General features: G+C 38.4%; 1 protein-coding gene across 2 annotated transcripts in view; it reads right to left on the bottom strand.

Moving 5' to 3' along the window:
• Positions 1–21171, bottom strand: part of LOC127432002 (vasoactive intestinal polypeptide receptor) — a 118085-nt gene that overhangs the window by 84976 nt on the left and 11938 nt on the right. Inside the window, exons 2-4 of one of the 2 annotated variants that reach the window (XM_051682721.1) lie at positions 17266–17503; positions 14566–14656; positions 10239–10349 (exon numbers count right to left, since the gene is read on the bottom strand). In XM_051682721.1, coding sequence (XP_051538681.1) covers positions 10239–10349; positions 14566–14656; positions 17266–17298 — 235 coding nt within the window. In that variant the 5' untranslated portion in view covers positions 17299–17503. The remainder of the gene's footprint in view (positions 1–10238; positions 10350–14565; positions 14657–17265; positions 17504–21171) is intronic. The other variant, XM_051682720.1, reaches the window with a different exon arrangement.

Below are 21171 nucleotides of genomic sequence, written 5' to 3'. Positions count from 1 at the left end.
TAACTACAAAAAATATATGCGATTAATCACGATTAAACATTTTAATCAACTGACAGCATATTATATATGTTATTATATAATAAATATTATTCTTGACAGCTAAAAGAATTAGAAGTTATATTAATAAATATTAAAGCAAATATATTGTTACTACCTTGTCTTATTTGAGATACAGTGGTAATATAACATAATGGGGTTATTGTACCACCACGACTTCTTGTATTAATTTTGACATAATCATCTTGTATTTTTCATCACAAGTCTATGAACTCTACAGTTACCTTTGGCACGCGCAAATGTTTTTTATACCAAAATATGGCAGGTAGATTTGAAATAGTCCGTAAGTTATGAAGGAAAATGTGGAAATGTTACAATAGTAGGGTCTTTCCTACTCTTCCACCATCAGCAAGTCTTTTGGTACTGGGGGCTGGAAATATATATACAGCTCTCAGAACACTAAAGCTATATTTCCCACTCAGGGGGCTCTGGCATGCCTACAAAACTGGGCTCAGGTGGTAACACAGCTCCCTTTTTCATTTAATTGAACGTTGTTGCTGAGAAAGGCCATATCTTCAGCATGCTTTGACCCAAAGGTGAGGGTCACAGTTTGTAAGGGAGGACCCAAACACAGGAGGCAGTTACACTAAGTTTGATCAAAACAAAATACAAACAAAAACTCTCACAAGGTAAATAAACAAGACCACAAACAAACTAAAAAATAACAACTGAGAAAACAAACAGACAGGAATTAATATAAAATAATCCAACAACATACTGAACACAAGGAGTTTAAATAAGCAGACTAACGAGGGAGAACAGGTGAAACAGATAACAAGGTAACAAGGCAAATGAGAGGGCAGGGTTTCACTCAAGACAGAAAAGCGCATGGCAATGAGGAACCAAACAAAAGGTGTGTTCAACTTCAACTGCGGCTTGCCTTACCAATTGGCAAGATTTGACAGTTACCAGATTGGTCTACGCAGTGCTGCATGAAGTCAAACACACCTAAAGCCACGTACTAACACATGACAAACACAGACAACTGACACGAGCACATGCTGCCAGGAAAACACAAGCAACATGCACTCATGTCAACAGAAAATGACAGTACAAGAGAATACATGACAATGCCAATAAAGCAATGCCATACATTCTCACACAAACACCAGACAAGAAAAAATCTGAGTGCCCACTGCAAAGTAAACAAACAATGCAATGCACACCCAGCCACAAATAAGACATGAAACGTGTCAGAACTAGTCCACCCGATAATAAACACTACCAAGAGAAGTGGTTGAAACCTGACACAACACAGAACAAGGCAAGACCACAGAGACAGCACTGGACAATCAGAAAGTGGATACAGCCGCAATCCCGCCACAAGATGAAAAACAAAGACCAAAGTGGCAGGGCCGTGACAGTGAGAGGCAGATTCAAGGAACATGACAAACAGCAGCTATAACACTCCATCTAGTATAAGTGTAACTGCTCAGAGCCAGTTTCAAATACTGTGCTGAGTCTGTTGAGCAAAGCAAGTTCTTTAATAAAGGCTACTGTTTTAAGAATGGCACACATAAAATGTCCCTTCTACCTGACAGATATCATCAAAATAAGTGTCCCAAGAAATCAGACCTGACTCTGTGACAGTCCTAGGCTCTTTTTTAGCCAATAATAAAACTTAGCCAATCAGAAATACTGTCTACCAGTCAATCAAATGGTGGTGACATGTCTTTGGAGGGCAGGGTTTTGGAGAGAGGGCATGTGGTTGAAGGGATGGTGGCAGTCTAATTCAGTGGGTAACAGCTGTTTCACATCGCAAGTGTGAGCAAGGTGTGAGAGAGTGAACATGGTGTACTGTCCAGGTTAATAGGTTAGAGAATTCAGATCGGAAGTGTCAGCAGTGCGTCACAGCAGTGTCTCTGAGTGTGGCTCAGAGTCTGTTTTTGGAAAAGGGACTGCACACGATCGGTTCAAGGAATGTAAGAAACTCTTACATCAGTGAATGATCACTTTTGCTCTGATGTTTCCAGCCAAACTGAGAATAGAAACGAAGGACGGTCGCAAAATATTTACATGTCCTAATCAGGCAATGTCTTCTATTGAATCAATGGGTGAGTAAACCATTGGGTGTTTCTCATGTGAGTGGGTCGACTCGCTGTACTTACTCTGGCTATTGAGGAAGCTGGAGTTTGTTTTGTGAATAACACTTTTCCTTAAAGAAACTTTTACATTGACGAAAGATTACATTTGCATTGAAGTTCCCGGCCAGTTTGAGAGTGGACACTACGGATGACCGCAAAATATCTACATGCTCACACAAAGGATGTCTTTTATAAAGTTGACAGATTGTGTAAGTCATGGTATATACTTTTATGCGGCCTCCGAGTGAATTGACTCGACCATCCGGGGAACCAGGATGCTGGTTTTGTTTCTTTTTGTATTGGTTCCGCCTAGCGGCTGGAGCTTGTTCTATTGAATAACACTCCTTTGAAACATCTGTGGATTAATCTGTTCGTTCTTTGTGCTTATTCCTCCTCCTGGCTGGAGTTTGTTTGTTGAGTATTTTTACGAGACATTGGAATGATTACGTCATCCGCTGAACTCATAACAGCCGGCTCACTGAACATTTGTCTGTCTGTCTGAGGAATCTGAATGGTTTTATATAAGCTGGAATTTGTTTTGTGGGAGATCACACCTTTGAGACAGTTCTGTGAATGAATCTACACGTTCTTTGTGTTCATTCTTCCTATTGACTGGGGTTTATTTTACAAACAACTTTCTGTTATGTAATTTTGCCTCACAAATTTGTGAGGCAAAATTGAGCAATCCAATGGCAAAGTTGTCGTGGGGGCTCGTGGGTATTCATGGACCTTTTGAGTTTAGAGGGACTGTCGCCGGTTGGCGCTTTCATGCGCGGGGTTAATGCGCACATTTTTCTTTTTTCTGTTTGTTTTGTTCAGGGGGTGCAGTTCGGGGTTTGATTGTTTCATTAATGGGGAATGTGGTCTGTATAATTTTGTTTTTGACACACAATTTATTTTTTCTACTATATCAAAATGTCAAAATTTAATATGACTGTACAATCTCTCTCTACATGGAATGTAAATGGGTTGGGGCACCCCATAAAAAGAAGGAAGGTTATTACTTTTCATAAACGTAAGAAATATTATATAGTGTTTCTTCAAGAAACACATCTCTCCCCACAGGAAACTGAAAAATTTGGGAAGATATGGGGTGGACATGTTTTTTTTAGTGCTGGCTCAAGTAAGAGTAAGAGAGTCATTATATTGATTAATAAACATCTACAATTCAAATGTCTCCAACAGACTAAAGATAAATTAGGGAGAGTCATTATTGTTTTAGCTGAAATTCAAGGGCAAAGGTTGATTTTGGCTAATATTTACGCACCTAATGCCGATGATCAGGGCTTTTTTATAGATCTTGAAGGGATGCTGCAAACCGCTGGCACCCCTCATGATATAATATTGGGAGGAGACTTTAATCTTTTTATGGACTCAGTCCTTGATCACAGTGAAGCAAAATTGTGTAAACAACCTAGAGAAACATTGATGCTTCACAGGATGTGCACTCGGCAGGGTTGCCCTCTTTCCCCATTATTGTTCTGTCTTGCCCTGGAACCATTAGCAGCCGCGATAAGAAAGGAGGATGATTTTCCAGGGGTGACGGCGGGAGGTGTGGCGCATAAGCTTCTGCTTTACGCAGATGATATTTTATTATTCATCTCCGACCCCACTAGATCTATGCCTTGCCTCCATAGAATTATTAATTCCTTTTCCAAGTTCTCAGGATACAAAGTCAGTTGGTCTAAATCCGAAGCTTTGGCTTTGACAGCGTACTGTCCAGTAACGGCCTTCCAGCTGGGCGCCTTCCAATGGCCCAAACAGGGCATTAAGTATTTGGGAATATTATTCCCAGAAAATTTGTCTGATTTAGTCAGAGTTAATTTTGATCTCTTAATAAAAAGGTTTTCGAATGATGTGGACAGTTGGGCTTCATTACACTTATCGATGATTGGGAAGGTTAATGTAATTAAAATGAATTGTATTCTAAAATTCAACTACCTGTTACAATCTCTCCCAGTAGATGTCCCCCTCTCTTATTTCAAGCAATTTGATAGCATAGCGACGTCCTTCATTTGGAATGGTAAGCGTGCCAGGTTAAATTTCAATAAGTTACATAGGCCGATTGACAAAGGTGGGTTAGGCCTACCCAAGATTTTGTTTTATTATTATGCATTCGGTCTCAGACATTTGGCTCATTGGTCGCTTCCACCTGAGAGAGCCCCTCCCTGGTTTTGTATTGAAAAGGAAGCTCTTGCCCCTATCTCGCCTCTGCATAGCCTTTCGATCAAATTAATCGGTGAAGTTAAGTCACACCCCATTATTTAACATTTACACTCGATATGGACAAAAGTGTCCAGAGTGTTTAATTAGGATATTTATTTAAACGTAGCCTCGAGCATATGGCAGAACCCTAAACTATGCATTAATAAGTCCCCTTTCTGTTGGTCAGATTGGATTGTGAGGGGGGTTAATACACTCAGTGACCTATATGAGAGTGGAATACTGAGACCTTTTGAAAATTTGGTTCAAAATTTTGGAATTCCCAGATCTCAATTTTATAAGTATTTACAGCTGCACCACCTATTCTGCACTGTTTTTGGGAGTGGCACGCACCCCCCTAGTGTGGCAGATACTCTGGGAGTGGTGATTACCGCATTTGGAAAAGGTCATGAGGCATCAGTGTATTACTCCCTGCTAGTTCAGGGTCAGGGGGACGGAACTTTAACCTCTATCAAGAGATTATGGGAGAAAGATTTTAATTTGGTATTGGAGGATGGAGTGTGGGCTGGGATTCTAAAAAACATCAAGACTGCATCTAGAGATGCAAGGGTACAACTTATACAATACAAAATTCTACATAGATTCTATTGGCCCCCCTCTAGACTGTATAGGCTTGGTCTTAAAGACACACCCACCTGCTGGTGTTGCCAATCGGAGGATGGAGACATGGCCCATGTTTTTTGGTGGTGCGCTGAGATTCAGGAATTTTGGTTGAAGATACAGAGTTTTGTGTGTGACATGTTGGGCATTCAGATTTCGTTTTGCCCCAGACTCTGTGTCTTGGGTGATGTTATCAACTTAGGCAATAAATACATAAAAGATTGGGTCCTCGCCAGTGTGATGATAGGCAGGCAAATTGTTTTAAGGGGTTTGAAGTTGGTGGGAGCACCCTCAATTCGGGAGTGGTGCAAGGAGATGGGAAGGGCGGCAGCCTTCGAGGAGGTTATATGTAGAAGGCTGGGGTTATGGGATTCTTTTAATGGGAAATGGGGTAAATATTTGATGTTTTTGGGGGGCTCTCAGAGTAGGTCTGTGGAGAGAGGAATATAGTTTAGAGCTGTATGTTTATTATATGTGTATGTATATATGTGTATGAGAATGTGTATGTGTATATGCGTATATACATATATATGTGTATGGGTGTTATAGAATAGTGATGGTAGTGATGAGTGAATGAAGGGGAATGTGTGGTGGAATATATGTATATATATGTGTATGTGTATGTGTATATGTATATATATATATATACATATACACATACACATATTGTTATAATAAAATAATAACAATAATGAAAAAAAAATAAATATATATATATATATATATATATATATATATATATATATATATATATATATATATAATGAAATACACATACATATATATACATATATATGTATATACACATACATACCCACACATATATATATATATATATATATATATATATATATATATATATATATATATGTGTGGGTATGTATGTGTATATACATATATATGTATATATATGTATGTGTATTTCATTATATATATATATATATATATATATATATATATATATATTTTTTTTTTTTTTTTTTTTTTTCATTATTGTTATTATTATTTTATTCTCTGTATATGTGTGTACTTAGGTAAGACCACTGGGATGTTCGTTTGGGGTCGGGTGGGGTTCTTGATTGGGGAGGGGTAGTAGTGGGAGTTAATGTTGATTTATTGTATATATGATTTGTTTGTTTTGTTTGCTTTGAAAAAATCAATAAAAATGTTAATCACAAAATCTTGTTTTAGAAACAACACTGCATAAGATATTTAGGTTTTTCAGAGAATGTATTTTTAACATGTGTATTTTGTCTTACTGTACTGGCAGAGTTTTTATAGTCAAAACAAGTGAAAAAAAAATGTGTGGAAGAAGTATTCCAAAGTATTTAGAATACTTTACTGACCTTGAGTAATCTAACAAAATACGTTACAAATGACATTTTACAGCATGTATTCTGTTATCTGTAGTGGAATACATTTCAAAAGTAACCCTCCCAACCCTGTATATAAGTATACAACCACTGGCACTCAACACCCTGTGGCATACTGTGCCTCATTTATCAGTTATTCATTAATTAAACATTCCGGAGAGAACTGAATGAAACAACAAGAGTAACACTAAAGGCCTAGACTTTAATTAAATGCTGAAGAATGAGCCTTCATGAATACTAAAGTATTCATGGGATACACCTCCATACAAAAATAGACTAGACTACAACCAATTGTCCTCATTCATTCTTGTGGGAGAAGAACAGATGATAAAGACAGGGGTTTTGCCATTGTTACAGGTAGGTAAAAAAAAAAAAAAAACTAAATAATAATAATAATACAGTATGTTGAAGTATGCACTTAGTCATTTATGGTACTGAGATCAAGTGAGTAGTATTCGAATGGTCATGTGATCTCCACATGGCGGCCACCTAAGGGGGGACCACACTTGTAGAATAAAATAGCTTTTTTTTATAGACCATTAACCTTTGAAATGACTGGAGTGTTTATTTCATGTGAGTGTACACAATTTTAAACAGATTTAATCAAATTGATTTCTTTATGTGTGAAATTCAAAGAGAACTAAAATACTTAGTGTACCTTTACACTAACTAAATTTGAAAAGTTGCCACCCATTAAACAAGTCTTTGTGCATTTAATAAGCACAGAAATTATGTCTAAGTCTAGCAATTTCTGTTTAAACAAGAATACTTTATTTGTTTAGCATAATGAAAAAAAGAACAAAATAAGAATACATTCATTAATGACATCATATTTTCAGCATATAAGCATAAATAAATGCCAAATAAACAGCAGTGCACTATTTCACCCTAATATCTTTGGATAATAAGAATTATTAACCTATTCAATTCAGTAAATGTTTGCTCAAAAACCATACCTATGCAGATCTCAGCATATTGCCATTTTAAAGCCACAGTCAGATACTTTTTGATATCTGTCTGCTGGTTGCTAACAACTCAGACTTATGTTTGGGATATCAGCATTGGCTCTTAATCTTCTCAACACTTCCAATCACTCATTTCACCAATGTTCCTTCAGCCAAGAAATGTCACCAGTGTAAAAACCGTCTCACACAGCAGTGAATTTAAACCTCTGTGTGAAGGGAGAGGGCTGGGACGCCTATGACAGGTCCGGTTTCGAAATCGTGCTTCTGAAAATGGTGGGGGTGCTCAGTATAAAGTGGAGGTGCAATGTAATTAGTGTTTTTTTAGATAAAATCATGTTTGATGTGACTAAAACAACTTCATATTTAATCAACTAAATGCTCTGTCTTCGTTTAAAGGGATAGTTCGCCAAAAAATGAAAATTATCTCATCATTTACTCACCCTTATGCCATCCCACATGTGTAGGACTTTCTTTCTTCTATTTTTAGAAAATATCCCAGCTCTGTCGATCCATACAATGCAAGTGAATGGTGGCCAGAATTTTGAAGATCTAAAAAGCAGATAAAGGCAGCATAAAAGTAATCCATAAGACTCCAGTGGTTAAATCTATTTCTTTAGAAGCTATATGATAGGTGTGTGTGAGAAAGAGATCAATATTTAAGTCCTTTTTCATTATAAATCTCCACTTTCACTTTCACATTCTTCTACTTTTGTTTTAGGTGATTCGCATTTTTCGTGCGTATTGCCACCTACTGGTCAGGAAAGAGAATTTATAGTAAAAAAAAATGACTTTCTCACCCACACCTATCATACTGATTCCGCAAATATAGATTTAACAATTGGAGTCATATGGATTACTTTTACGCTGCCTCTATGTGCTTTCTGGACCTTGAAAATTCTGGCCACCATTCATTTCCATTTTGCATATAGAGCTGAGAAATTCTTCTAAAAATCATAATCTGTGTTCAGCAGAACAAGGAAAGTCAAACACATCTGAGATGGCATGAGGTTGAGTAAATGATGAGAGAATTTCATTTTTGGGTGAACTATCCCTTTAAGTTTTTTTGTTAATGTACAATCAATTATAGCTGTGTTTTCTCTGTGCATGAATGCAGCAAGCAATGTCAGCAGATGTTATCCACAACCACTGATCTAAAGTCAGTTTTTCCATCCATCCATTCTCTATAGCCTACCCCAGCTTTCTCAGGCCGAAAGCGGGGAAACATCTGGACAGATGGCCAATCCATCACAGGGTAAGCGATGCCCCCTCCCCCTCGCTCGAAGCGACTATGGGACTTGAGCCCAGGTCTCTAGCAGCAGAGGCAATCACCCTAGCTACTAGGCCATTCAACTCACACTAGAGTCAGTTTTTGCATTTCATTAATAGTTAAGGTTTGGATTTGGTTTTGGGAAACTGATCCTAGACCAGCAGCTATGGGCTTCTTTATCCCAGAGCAGAAATCTGAAGCAACAGGTGAGGCAGTGCATTAAGCGAGAAAATTAATCTACAGCTTCTCTTTGTGTGAGCAGAGGTCTTAACAAATCAAATGCTCATGTGTATGTTGGAGGCATGAAAGCAGATTGCTGTGCCTGCAAATTAGGAAACACTGATTTGCAAGTTAACACACGTTTATTAGTTTTGATGTAGGGATTTTGTGTTTGTGTGTTCACCAGGATTCAAGGAAATCTGCTTTGCCAATATACAGTATTATTAGGCTTATATATTCAATTGAGGGTGGTTTAATGTTCGTTTGAGGGTTCCCCTGTAGAACCCAGCCTGCTCTATGATTCGTCCATAGTACCATATAAATAGCTTATGCATGAATGAGCAGGTGAGGAGAATGGAAAAGGATATTTCAAAGACATTTCTCACAGCTGGTCATTCCTAAAGTGTTCATTGTTGAAAATAATTGCCTGAATCCCAGAGCTCCTCAAAGGAGATGTGCTCTCAATAAATACTTCAAGCCTCTTTCATCATTGCAGAAACACTTTTCATACTCTATATTTCCAGTGTATGGAATTGAGATCAGTTGCCTTGTCTTGTAGAGTGTACCTGAAGCACAGGCATGATACAGTACACATTGCAACATTGTAAATCTAAATCTAACTAGCATTTGAGATCTTGAGGAATATTCCATGCTGTAGTTAAGAAGCCTGGTGAGGACACCAACACACCAACATGATGAACAGCAATGCTGATCTTTTCAACAGGGAAGGCCTGTATAATGTTATGTGAGGACTTGGTGGGCTGCCAGACTTTTAATACATGAGCTGTTGATTAATAGTTTCCATTCAAATGGCCGAGGCCCACTGAACAGATTTTCAGATAAAGAAGTGTGATCTAATGGCACACACCCCTGACAGTGCTCAATCAATGGGTCTGATTTGCAGCCTGATGGACTGCTCATTGCTTCTACTCGAAATGCAGCAGTTCTGCAGTCAAATATGTGTAGAAAATGTAACCCCTCAGTCACCACTTTGTTAAATCTGCATGTACTGTATATTCTATACAGATTCCATTGTCTATAAATAGTCTAGTCTTTGACCTATGATGTATGAAATAACTAAATTCTTTCCTTACCAACCATGACATCCTATTCATTCTGCCAACTACTTGAACATTCATGGCGACATACCATAAAAGTCCTGTTTGCTAGAGGGAAACATGCTTTTTAGTTTCATGTTCTGACAATTAAGGGCTGATTTTTAGAGTTTTCCTATTTCCCAAGCAGACCAATTTGCCTGGAGAGGTCTGATATCAAAGTCCTCTGGTGAGTATGTGGGAAACTTCAGTGGCTCAAAGCTTTTAGATGTAAAGCTTTGTGACTGTCAATACAACCAACACAGATAAATGGCCCATTTTACAAGATGACAAAAAATACTTTACACTTTTCTTCAAGAGCTACATTTTGGAATTTGATGGCGATTTCAGCTTACCCTCATGGTGGTCCGAGAAGTGTCTGAAATAATATGGACAAGGAATCACCACATGTTCCCCAACTTTGGCTGATGGCCAGCATGCAATCATGTCCCACATTCCTTGGCATCCTGCCAAAAGAATTCAGAACAAACATTGAATGCAAAATAATCTTAATTTTAGTATAAGCATAAAACACCATTAACATTTCAGAGTAAACTAGATGTGAATTTCCATAAGAAAATACCAGTGCTTGCAATTCAGCACTAGAACAGTTTTTAAAGTTTTAGGTAAGCTTAGGTTTTAGGGTTTGGTTCTGTATGAAAGAAATGCTGCATAAGAGCTGTTGTTATGATTTTGCCATTGTTATGACACTCAGCATGCATGCTTTTTTTAGACAACTATACTCAAGAATCAACACAAAGTCAAAGAGCAAGGTTAAATACAAGATAAAGAATAAAAAAGTCCTAATAAAGTGCCTGACGCGGTCTTCTGCTGTTGTAGCCCATCCGCCTGAAGGTTCGACGTGTTGTGCATTCTGAGATGCTATTCCGGTCACTACAATTGTACAGAGTGGTTATCTGAGTTACGGTAGCCTTTCTGTCAGCTCGAATCAGTCTGGCCATTCTTTGTTGACCTCTCTCATCAACAAGGTGTTTCCATCCACAGAACTGCCGCTCACTGGATGTTTTTTGTTTTTGGCATCATTCTGAGTAAACTCCAGAGACTGTTGTGCGTGAAAATCCAAGGAAATCAGCAGTTACAGAAATACTCAAACCAGCCCATCTGGCACCATCAATTATGCCACGGTCAAAATCACTGAGATATAAATGTTCCCCATTCTGATGGTTTATGTGAACATTAACTGAAGCTCCTGATCCGTATCTACATGATTTTACGCATTGCACTGCTGGCAAACGACTGGCTGATTAGATAATCGCATGAATAAACTGGTGTACAGGTCTTCCTAATAAAGTGTTTATTGAGTGTACAGTATATACATTATACAATATTTCTAAACACACACACGCAGGTTGGTAAAATAATCTATATATAACATCAAGGACATTGCACCATATCATGAATAGCATTTGTACCATAGATTACTTCTGGTTGTGTAAAGTGGCCTCTTTGGCCTTAATAAAACACTATAGAGCAAGCATCACACCAATTGACTTCTGAAGGATGGTTGACTGAACCATAATAGATCCCCCACCAATACCATTGTCGCTTGGTGTCGCTAGACTCTGCCATCTGTGTCGCTGGTTGGCATTCCTACTGCTGTTGCTTTAATGTTATTGGTGGACTGCACGTCTGGCCATAGTAGCTTTGGAAATTCTGATTACAGAGTATACAGCAGGTAAAACTAGGATATCCTAATTTGACAAGGAATCAGTTCTATTGCTTCTCAAAATGAACATTTTGTAGGGGAGAGTTTATTTATATAACCTGCAGCAGTGCTCAATGCATCATATTATGAACAAGATGAACAATCTATTGTTATATTAATCAAACTCATTCGGAATGCCGACATGGTTTTCCATGCATCATTTATATTAGGCTACATGGCTACAGACAAATTATATAGAATAGTGAAATCACTCACAGAAACTTTTGACTTCTCCATCTTGCATGCACTAGACTCCAGTATCTTGCACACTCACTGCCTGAAATCGGATGATGTGAGCTCCACTGCCTTCACTCTCATTGGTAGTCGCTCTCTAATGTCGCTCGTCATTTGCATAAAGTTAATCTTTTCTCAACTTTGTCTTGTCGCTTGCCACAACGACTTCTGTCGCTAATGGTCACTGTTGCTTGTGTTGCCAGAAGTCACTTTACTCTCATTGAAAATGAATGGGATTGTGTCGCTTTGTCACTCGATGTCGCCGGCAGTATGAACGGGGCTTAACAGATACCTACAGATGGGTTATGGGTTGAAGGCATCCTTTGGCCAAACATAAACCTATTCAGATGTAGATATAGGATCCTGATGTAAATAAATCTCATCAGACCACCTTATTTCCAGATTACTGAATCTTATGTCTCTTTACTTTAGCCTTGTTATCGAATGACACCCCTGCTGTAAATTCCAGATTTCTGAGGACATAATGTACAATTCATATGCAATTAAATGTTATGGTTTTTTAAGGCTGTATTTTTTTGTGACAAATTGTGACAAATGTCTGTCTGTATCGAGAACCCTGTTAAAAAGACCAGTATAGCCCTTAAAATATGCTTTATTTTCTATATGCTAAATACAATTTCTTATTTGTTTCCTTTGATTGTGGATTAAAATGGGACCAGGGCAGTTTATTTACAGGTTTCATCTGAATCCAGGGTGCTTAACTAGCTCAACCAACAAGACTACCTCTGTTTCTGGTGAACAGCTATGCTAGACCAGCACTGACCAGCATAAAATAGTCTGGGAACACAACAAAACATGAATGCATGCTGTTATTATATTTTTATTATCTACATTACACCCATAAATTCATTGTTAATCTAATGATATACAGAACTGCACACATTTTGATACAGAATCCGTTTTTAACCACAATTACTGTCAATAAAAGTGCCAGCAGACAAAGGCAGATCTTTGAGGATTTACATAGATTGTTTGAGAATTCCCTCTAGATTCATTAACTCCCACACTGCACATCTTTTCCTTGCTGCATGTTTGAACTTGTTTGTTTATAGCTTACTGCTACAGCTAACTTGTTTGCTGTGGCCTCAATGGTTCATCCTAGTCTAAATTGGAGCCTTGGACATGAAAAACCCAGTTATTTCTCATCCCTTTGCCGGTTATGAGTGGCTTTAAATGGAAATAACTGTCCGATCTGAAAATTTTAAAAAGCATATACACATACAAGCACAAGAACTTTACGGATCTTCTTCATTGTGCTTGATATCAACATGCAGTGACACGGATGACAAGCACACACATCTAAAGCTCATCTAACACAATTAACACTAAAATAGCAGAGAATTCTGCTCAGAATGTTGCGTTTGGACTTTTCCAAACAAATTTCAGCTGCATCTGGGAGAAATGCCCTTTCTTTGTCTTTTATTACTTTTTTTTTTTTTTGCAGTTTATTATCATGCAGTAACACATTGGCATAGTGATTGATGTACTTTTATGTCATCATGAAATCAGAGACCCTCCCCTCGAAGTCCGTGTGGTCAAAGGATACGCAAGCAACCATGTGTAAACAGCGATGTGTCTCTTCTGACCACATGTGATCGGATCACCCGTGATGCATCCTAATACCAGGTGTAAACGGGGTCTACGATGGGGGTCTGACTTTTACAGCTGCCTTCCACTTTAAAAACCTGTCTTTCATGCCTGATTGCCAATTCACCGAGGATAACCTACTTCATACCTCAAAGCAGCTTCCGTATGATCACTGCTATCTAACTGCGAACCTCTGCTGAACATCCAAAATAATCAGCATGGCTGATGAATCTTTGTGTTTTTCAGAATGCTTGAGGACTCATCAAAATGTGCATGATGCATTCTCATTGATGAGGATATTGATAATCAGCCTTAGACAGCAGTCAGACTGTATGTGAGTTGATTTTTGGATTTTATATATTTATTCATTGTGGCTTTTTGCCACATTTTTTGGACAGACACAGCGAAGAGAGGAGAGTAAAACCAACAGGTGAGAGAGAGAAAGAAAGGGAAACAGGTTAGGAACATGACCAGGGCCAGATTTAAACCCCAGTCTCCCATATGAGCATCACAGCAAAATCTGTCTGAGCAGCTGACTATAGGTCCACAGCTCTGGTCTAAAATGTTGGTATTTTATTTTATTTTTGCTAACACTTTACAATAATGTTCCATTCACTAACATTAGTTAATCCATTAGGTCTCATGAAAATACAATTGTTCATTGTTAGTTCATATTAGTTCATAGTGCAGTAACTAATGTTAACATTTATACCTTTTGATTTTAAAATGTGTTAATATATGTTGAAATTAACATTACCCAAGATTAATAAATGCTGTAAAAGTATTGTTCATTGTTAGTTCTTGTTAACTAATGTTGTTAATGTTACCAAATGGAACCTTATTGTAAAGTATTACTTCCAGTGCATGAAGCAATTTGTATTGTTCCTTGTAACTACTGTATTATATAATCGGATCACTACACTATTTTCTGTTCTATTCAAACAAATTTGAGTTATATGTAAATACATCTGCCAAAGGTTTTGTTTATGGTCCATTTGCAGCATTGGTATAATGTCTCTGTGATCCGCAGCTATTTCTACTTTTCCCCATCAATGAAAAATTGTTTGTTGACTGTGAAAATAGCATAGAGCAAAGATATTTTGTGTGAAAATCACCTGATGTGAAGTTTCCTGTAGTTTTATTTTCACATCTCTCTCTTGCCAGCTCAATCTCATTTACTACGTCACACACCTGAACAGCACCAACCTGTGAAGAGAGAGAGAGAGAGAGAGAGAGAGAGAGAGAGCGAGAATCAGTTGATCAGCTTCAGCTCAACCTTAAAAACTTCAGTCTTTTTCATCTCAGTGATTTGCCATGATAATATTCTCAGTATGGTCTATTATTTTAAGGTGTCAGCTTTCCTTTTGTAAGGCTCATTTCATATGCATATTGATGGTTTGGAACCAAGCCTCATGTGGGCTTATTTTGGCTAAATATTTACAGCAAACATCTACTTAGAATTATACCGTGCTGTGCTTCACAAATCCACAAATCAAACTAGTTTGCCGTATTACTCAATACTTTTAATGTTAATGAAAACTTAAATAAAAAATAAATGAAAACATAAATTTAAACTGAATTAAAATTAACATAATTTAAAAAACTGAAACTAAAATACATTTTCAAGACTGCAAAACTAAATTAAATATATTATAATATAATGACCATAAATTAATTTGAGTTTTTGATACAAAGTATACAGGATTACAACCTTTACATCCTGCCTTCATTTTTAAAGCTGAAGTGTGTAGTTTTTTCTATATTAAAATAACTTTTCCTATCCCAGCTTAAACTACGGTCACAGATCGAAAACCACACTGAATAGAAAGGTCACATTTTAAATAAATAAAACAAATTAAATAAATAAATAAAATAATAACACTGTGCTGTATACCATTCTTACTGACAAACTGACAAACCAGTGTATGCTAGTGGCACACAGACAAAAGAGTGCCACTGGAGTGTGGAGATGATATGATGCCTGTGAGGCACAGAAGAGCATGGGGCCAGTGAGTAATCGTCGGATTTGCTCACTGATGTCCACTGCTGATGACAAATTCATGCTGACAGTCAGTGGCAGACAGCCTGTGGGTCAATAAGAACGTAAAAAGCCCAACGAACAGCTTGAAAAGGTCAATGAAGACATGGTGCTGAGAAGAGGGGTATAATGGGCACAGTGGACTGAATCCCTGTATTGTTGATATATGTGCACGCAAGTGTTTTTATTTGTTGGCTGAAGTCTGTGTCTGAGTCTGCGCCTATTTGGCAGGTGCATGGGCCTGTAACGTCTGTTTGTGTGTTTGTGTGTGTATCTGAGTTGGGTGTGTACAGGTGTACCACTGCATTTAAATGAGAGAACAGAAAGAAAGAGCATAGAGACCAGAGATCAGTCAATTAGAACAAGATGAGGTTAGCAGGGAATGGAAAGAGTTATAGGAGTCAGAGAGTTAACGGAACAAAAGGCTTTCTTCAATTGTTTTATAGTGTGGAACACAAACCCCCATATGATATGCAGCAAAATGACCGCTGCAGAGTTAATGACTGATGAGCAAAGTCTTCTTGCCTTTGTTGACATTTTTGTTTTTCTACTGAAACAGGAAGTTGGGGCGAAGGGCTCGTCCTTTTTTTTTTTTTTTTTAATACTTTTACATTTACATTTATTCATTTGGCAGACGCTTTTATCCAAAGGAAAACAAAAGCGAATCATCTTAAGGAGACCGTGGTATGAAAAAGTGCCGTACTACAAAGTTTCACTAGCATCAGAATAGTATTCAAAACAGATTAAAAGTGCAACAAGAATTTTTTTTTTTTTTAATTAATGACTGGTTAAGTGCTCATGGAAAAGATGTGTTTTTAGTCATTTTTGAAGACAGAGAATGAGTCAGCTTCACGGGTGGAGTTGGGAAGGTCATTCCACCATCGTGGTATGATGAAGCCGAAAGTCCGGGAAAGTGTTTTGGTGCCTCTTTGTGTTGGTACAACAAGGCGACATTCCTTAGCCGACCGCAGGTTTCTAGTGGGCGCGTAGCTCTGCATAAATGATTTTAGGTATGCTGGAGCAGACCCAGTGACTGTTCTGTATGCCAGCATCAGAGCCTTGAATTTGATACGTGCATCAACCGGCAGCCAGTGGAGAGAGACAAGGAGTGGTGTAACATGTGCTCTCTTTGGTTCATTAAAGACCAGACGTGCTGCTGCATTCTGGATCATTTGCAGGGGTCTAATTGCACATGCAGCGAGGCCTGCAATGAGAGTGTTACAGTAGTCCAGTCTAGTTATGACAATAGACTGGACAAGCAGTTGTGTGGCATGTTCAGAGAGGAAGGGTCTTATCTTCCTGATATTGTAGAGTGTAAATCTACATGATCTTGCGGTCTTTGAGATGTGGTCTGTGAAATTTAGTCTGTTGTTGATGGTTACCCCTAGATTTCTGACCATTTTGGAAGGCGTTACTGTAGTTGCACCCAGCTGCACAGTGATGTTGTGTTCAACTGCAGGCTTGGCTGGAAAGACAAGGAGTTCAGTCTTGGCTGGATTGAGTTGCAGGTGGTGTTCCTTCATCCAGGCCAAGATGTCTGCCAGGCTGGCTGAAATTCAATCAGTCACTGTGGTGTCATTGGGCTGGAAAGACAAGTAGAGTTGCATGTCATTAGTGTAGCAGTGGTAAGAGAAACAATGTGCCTGAATGATGGGTCCCAGTGATGTTGTGTATATAGTGAAGAGAAGTGGCCCAAGCACTGATCCCTGAGGTACCCCAGTAAGTAGCTGATGTGGCTTGGATACCTGACCTCTCCAGGCTACCTTGAAGGACCTACCTGAGAGATAGGAATTAAACTAGTCAAGGACATTTCCTGTGATGCCCAGCGAGGAGAGGGTAGAGAGTAAGATCTGATGGTTGACTGTGTCAAAGGCTGCAGAAAGGTCCAGCAGAATCAGGATGGATGACCTCGATTCAGCTTTCGCCTGTCTCAGTGACTCAGTGACAGACAGCATGGCAGTCTCGGTGGAGTGTCCACTTTTGAAGCCTGACTGATTGTCATCCAGCAGTTTGTTCTGTGAGAGATAGGCAGAGATTTGATTGAAAACTGCCCTTTCAAGTGTTTTTGCCATGGATGGGAGAGAGAGACTGGTCTGTAGTGTTCTATTTGTGTGGGGTTAAGTGCGGGTTTCTTCAGCAGCGGGGTTACTCGTGCCTGCTTAAATGTAGTGGGAAAAGTGCCTGCAAGTAGAGATGTGTTAATTATGTGTGTGAGTGCAGGTAGGATGGACGGAGAGATGGCCTGGAGAAGGTGAGAAGGAATGGGGTCAAGGGAACAGGTGGTGGGGTGGTTGGAGAAGAGGAGTTTAGAGACCTCAGTGTCAGTCAAAGGAGAGAACATAGAGACAGAATAGTTGCATACAGGGGACAGGTGTTTGACAGGGTGTGGTGCTGAGAATGTATTGCTGATGGTTGTAACCTTATTAGTAAAACATGTGGCAAAGACATCTGCTGTCAGTGATGTGTCAGGTGGTGGAGGGGGATGGCAGAGAAGTGTGCTGAATGTTTTATCACTGTCAAAAACATCTAGATGGTGGAGCTGCATTTCATGATAGATGTTTATGGAAGGAAGCTGAGAGGAAAGTGGCAGAAATTACACTGGAAATACCGGCGCTATTTTTGCTCAGTTTCAGCTGTCACTCTCCAACACTTTGGTGCATGGATAATGGGGTCAGCTCAGTAAGAGGCTGCTTCACTGCCATCATCAGCCATGCATGCACATATAATCCCCACCAGCAGAAGATACCATCACACTCTTTATTGCATCATCTGACCTTGTCTGGCTCTCAAAACATTGCAAAAGTGGAAGAGTACACAAATGCAAATAGAAAAACACATAAATAAAAAAACACTGTGTATTAGAGATAGGAATCGTAAGGAATTTAACAGGTCTAAATCTCCTTAACATTTCCGTTTCTTTAACATTTAACAATTCTTTTAGTGAAGAGCATTCTCTCCCTTGAATATTTGGTCCTCACTATATACTCAAATATTCTAAAACAAATATACTATAACAAAACCAATACTACTTTCTGGTAACATGTTTTTAGTAATAAACTATGTTCTGAATGTGTCAGTTTTTAACTGCTCATTGTCATATGAACAACCAGTCAGTAATTACACAGATTTAAGTGTTGCAAGTAAACATATCACCGTATCAGTTCTCTGTTCATTTCAAGTTGGACATGATGAAAGTAATAAACTGATTCAGTCAGTGAGTGAGTCATTAGACTCATAGAGTCAAACAGATAACTCATGAGTTTGATTCATTAAAAGAACCGGGTTCATAAGAGTCATTTATACGTATGTGCACTGGACTACACTGGCCTCACTGTATGTCTGCTCCTGTATGCAACCAGCAAGGACAACGCAATAGAAAGATACGTTGTTTATTTACTGTTTTTGTATTATTCTGCAGCACCCAGTCTTTCAGTTCAGACTGCAAGTTTCCCATTAAAAACCAAGGGCCGGATTCACGAAACGTTCTTAAGAAGAAATTTCTTCTGAACTACCATTTTCTTCTTAATTTCTAACTTAAGAAAAAAGTTACGAATATAACGAATAAGTATTCCCTTAAAAACTTCTTAAGAAAGTTCCTATCATTTTTCTTAAGATTGTTCTTAAGCAAAAACTTAAGAAGCATTCAAATTCGAATTTTTTTTTTTCTCGTAAAAATCATAGTAAATAAAATCTTAAAGTTAGGATAAACTCACAGTTGTCTTAAATTCTAAAAGGTAAGATGTTTAATGAATTTACTGGATTTTTCAGTCAAAAATGTTTTTAATTATATTTTTATTTTCAGCTTGTAAACCATGTAAATTTTATCACCAAATTCAAACAATAAATGTTGTTTTGAAGCTTCATAATGTGGTAACCAATCGTAATTCAAACAGATGCGCTGCATATAGCGCTCTCTCTCTGCAAATTTATAGTTCATAGAAACACAATAATTATAAAATTAGAAAGCTGAGACTTTCTTTTTCACCCCCCATCCACATCCCTATCGGAGTTGGGCACAGCAGAGACAGCCTCTGCCACCCTTTCCAATTTACACGCCTCTTACTTTCCGACGTGGTATTATCAAGCTTCCTAAGGAGAACTCTTTCCTTGCAGTAACTTCCTTAACAAGAACATCCAGTGCTTGTAGATTTTCTTTCTTTTCTTTTCCTCCATGTCAAATTAAAAGTTATCAGTGTTGGGGGGCCTGGGTAGCTCAGTGGTAAAATACACTGGCTACTACCCCTGGAGTTCGCTAGCTCGCTAGTTCAAATCCCAGGGTGTGCTGAGTGACTCCAGCCAGGTCTCCTAAGCAACCAAATTGGCCCAGTTGCTAGGGAGGGTAGAGTCACATGGGGTAAAATCTCCTCGTGGTCACTATAATGTGGTTCGCTCTCGGTGGGGCGCGTGGTGAATTGAGCGTGGTTGGCGTGAAGCCTCCACACGCGCTATGTCTCCGTAGCAACACGCTCAACAAACCATGTGATAAGATGCGCGGGTTGATGGTCTCAGATGCGGAGGCAACTGAGATTCATCCTCCACCACCCGGACTGAGGCAAATCACTATGCAACCACAAGGACTTAAAAGCACATTGGGAATTGGGCATTCCAAATTGGGAGAAAAAGGGGAAAAATAAAAAAATAAAAAATTATCAAATGTTTACCAGCAAGTAAATTCTCCTTTGACGGTTAATGTCGTTAAACTTACACATCTCACTTTATATTCAAAAAAATTATCGCGAGGTGCTTGCTACTTAAAAGAAAATATAAAATGTTAATAGATACATTTATCATTATGATCTACCAGTGTTGAAGTATTGAATTTGTTGTAGGCTATTAGACAAGGCAACTCCATGAGCAGGCTGATCAGACAATGTCAAAGCCTGTTTTTTTATTCTTAAGAAAAAGATGATGAAAAAGAACATAATATGTTCTTAAGAAAATATTTGAGAACTTCTTAAGAATTTTTCAAGAATTGCACTTAGGAACGTTCTTACGAACTTCTTATAATTTATCCTAAGAACTTTCTTAATTTTTTTCTTAAGAACATTTTCATGAATCCAGCCCCAGTTTTCGTTCCCAACCCTTCTGTACTATAAATGTTATCTCTGGTTAATCATCATTGCCCTCTGAGTCTAAACAAATCAGAATGTAAGCTAGTGGCACACAGACAAAAGAGTGCTTCCTGAAACCAAACAATAAATTACAGGTTTATATTAGCTTTTATGGATCACTGATAAAATAAGCCTCTATGTCTAGAGCTGTGAACAAGGGAGCCATTCAGAGGCTGTTTACAGTCTTTTTCCTAAATTACAATAACGGTGTGTTAGTCCAATAATAAACCTGCCAACTTTCCTCCAGTATTTCCCCTCAGAGTTACATCAGATAATGAAGTTGCATTCCTCCATATACAATAATTATTTTGCAATGGCGCTTTTATCATGTGCAAGGTCCATTGCGTGTGAAAGTGACCTAGTGAAGTGGTAGGTCAGACATCGGGGTGATAACTGATGCATTCCTGATCAAGCACACACAGTCGACTTCACGCACTTGTGTTTATGCTCAAATTATTTGCAGGAGTTCAGCTATGCAAGTGGATTCTCTGTGTGTACTGCAAACCAGCCTTTTTTACACACAGCCTTCTCATAAACGGCTCGTTTCCAAAGATAGCAGCCCATAATCTACC

This window comes from Myxocyprinus asiaticus, chromosome 41 (assembly GCF_019703515.2).
Source record: "Myxocyprinus asiaticus isolate MX2 ecotype Aquarium Trade chromosome 41, UBuf_Myxa_2, whole genome shotgun sequence".
NCBI classification, from domain to species: domain Eukaryota; kingdom Metazoa; phylum Chordata; class Actinopteri; order Cypriniformes; family Catostomidae; genus Myxocyprinus; species Myxocyprinus asiaticus.
The sequence above is the reverse complement of the archived record's forward strand: the minus strand, read 5'-3'. Positions and strand labels throughout refer to the sequence as shown.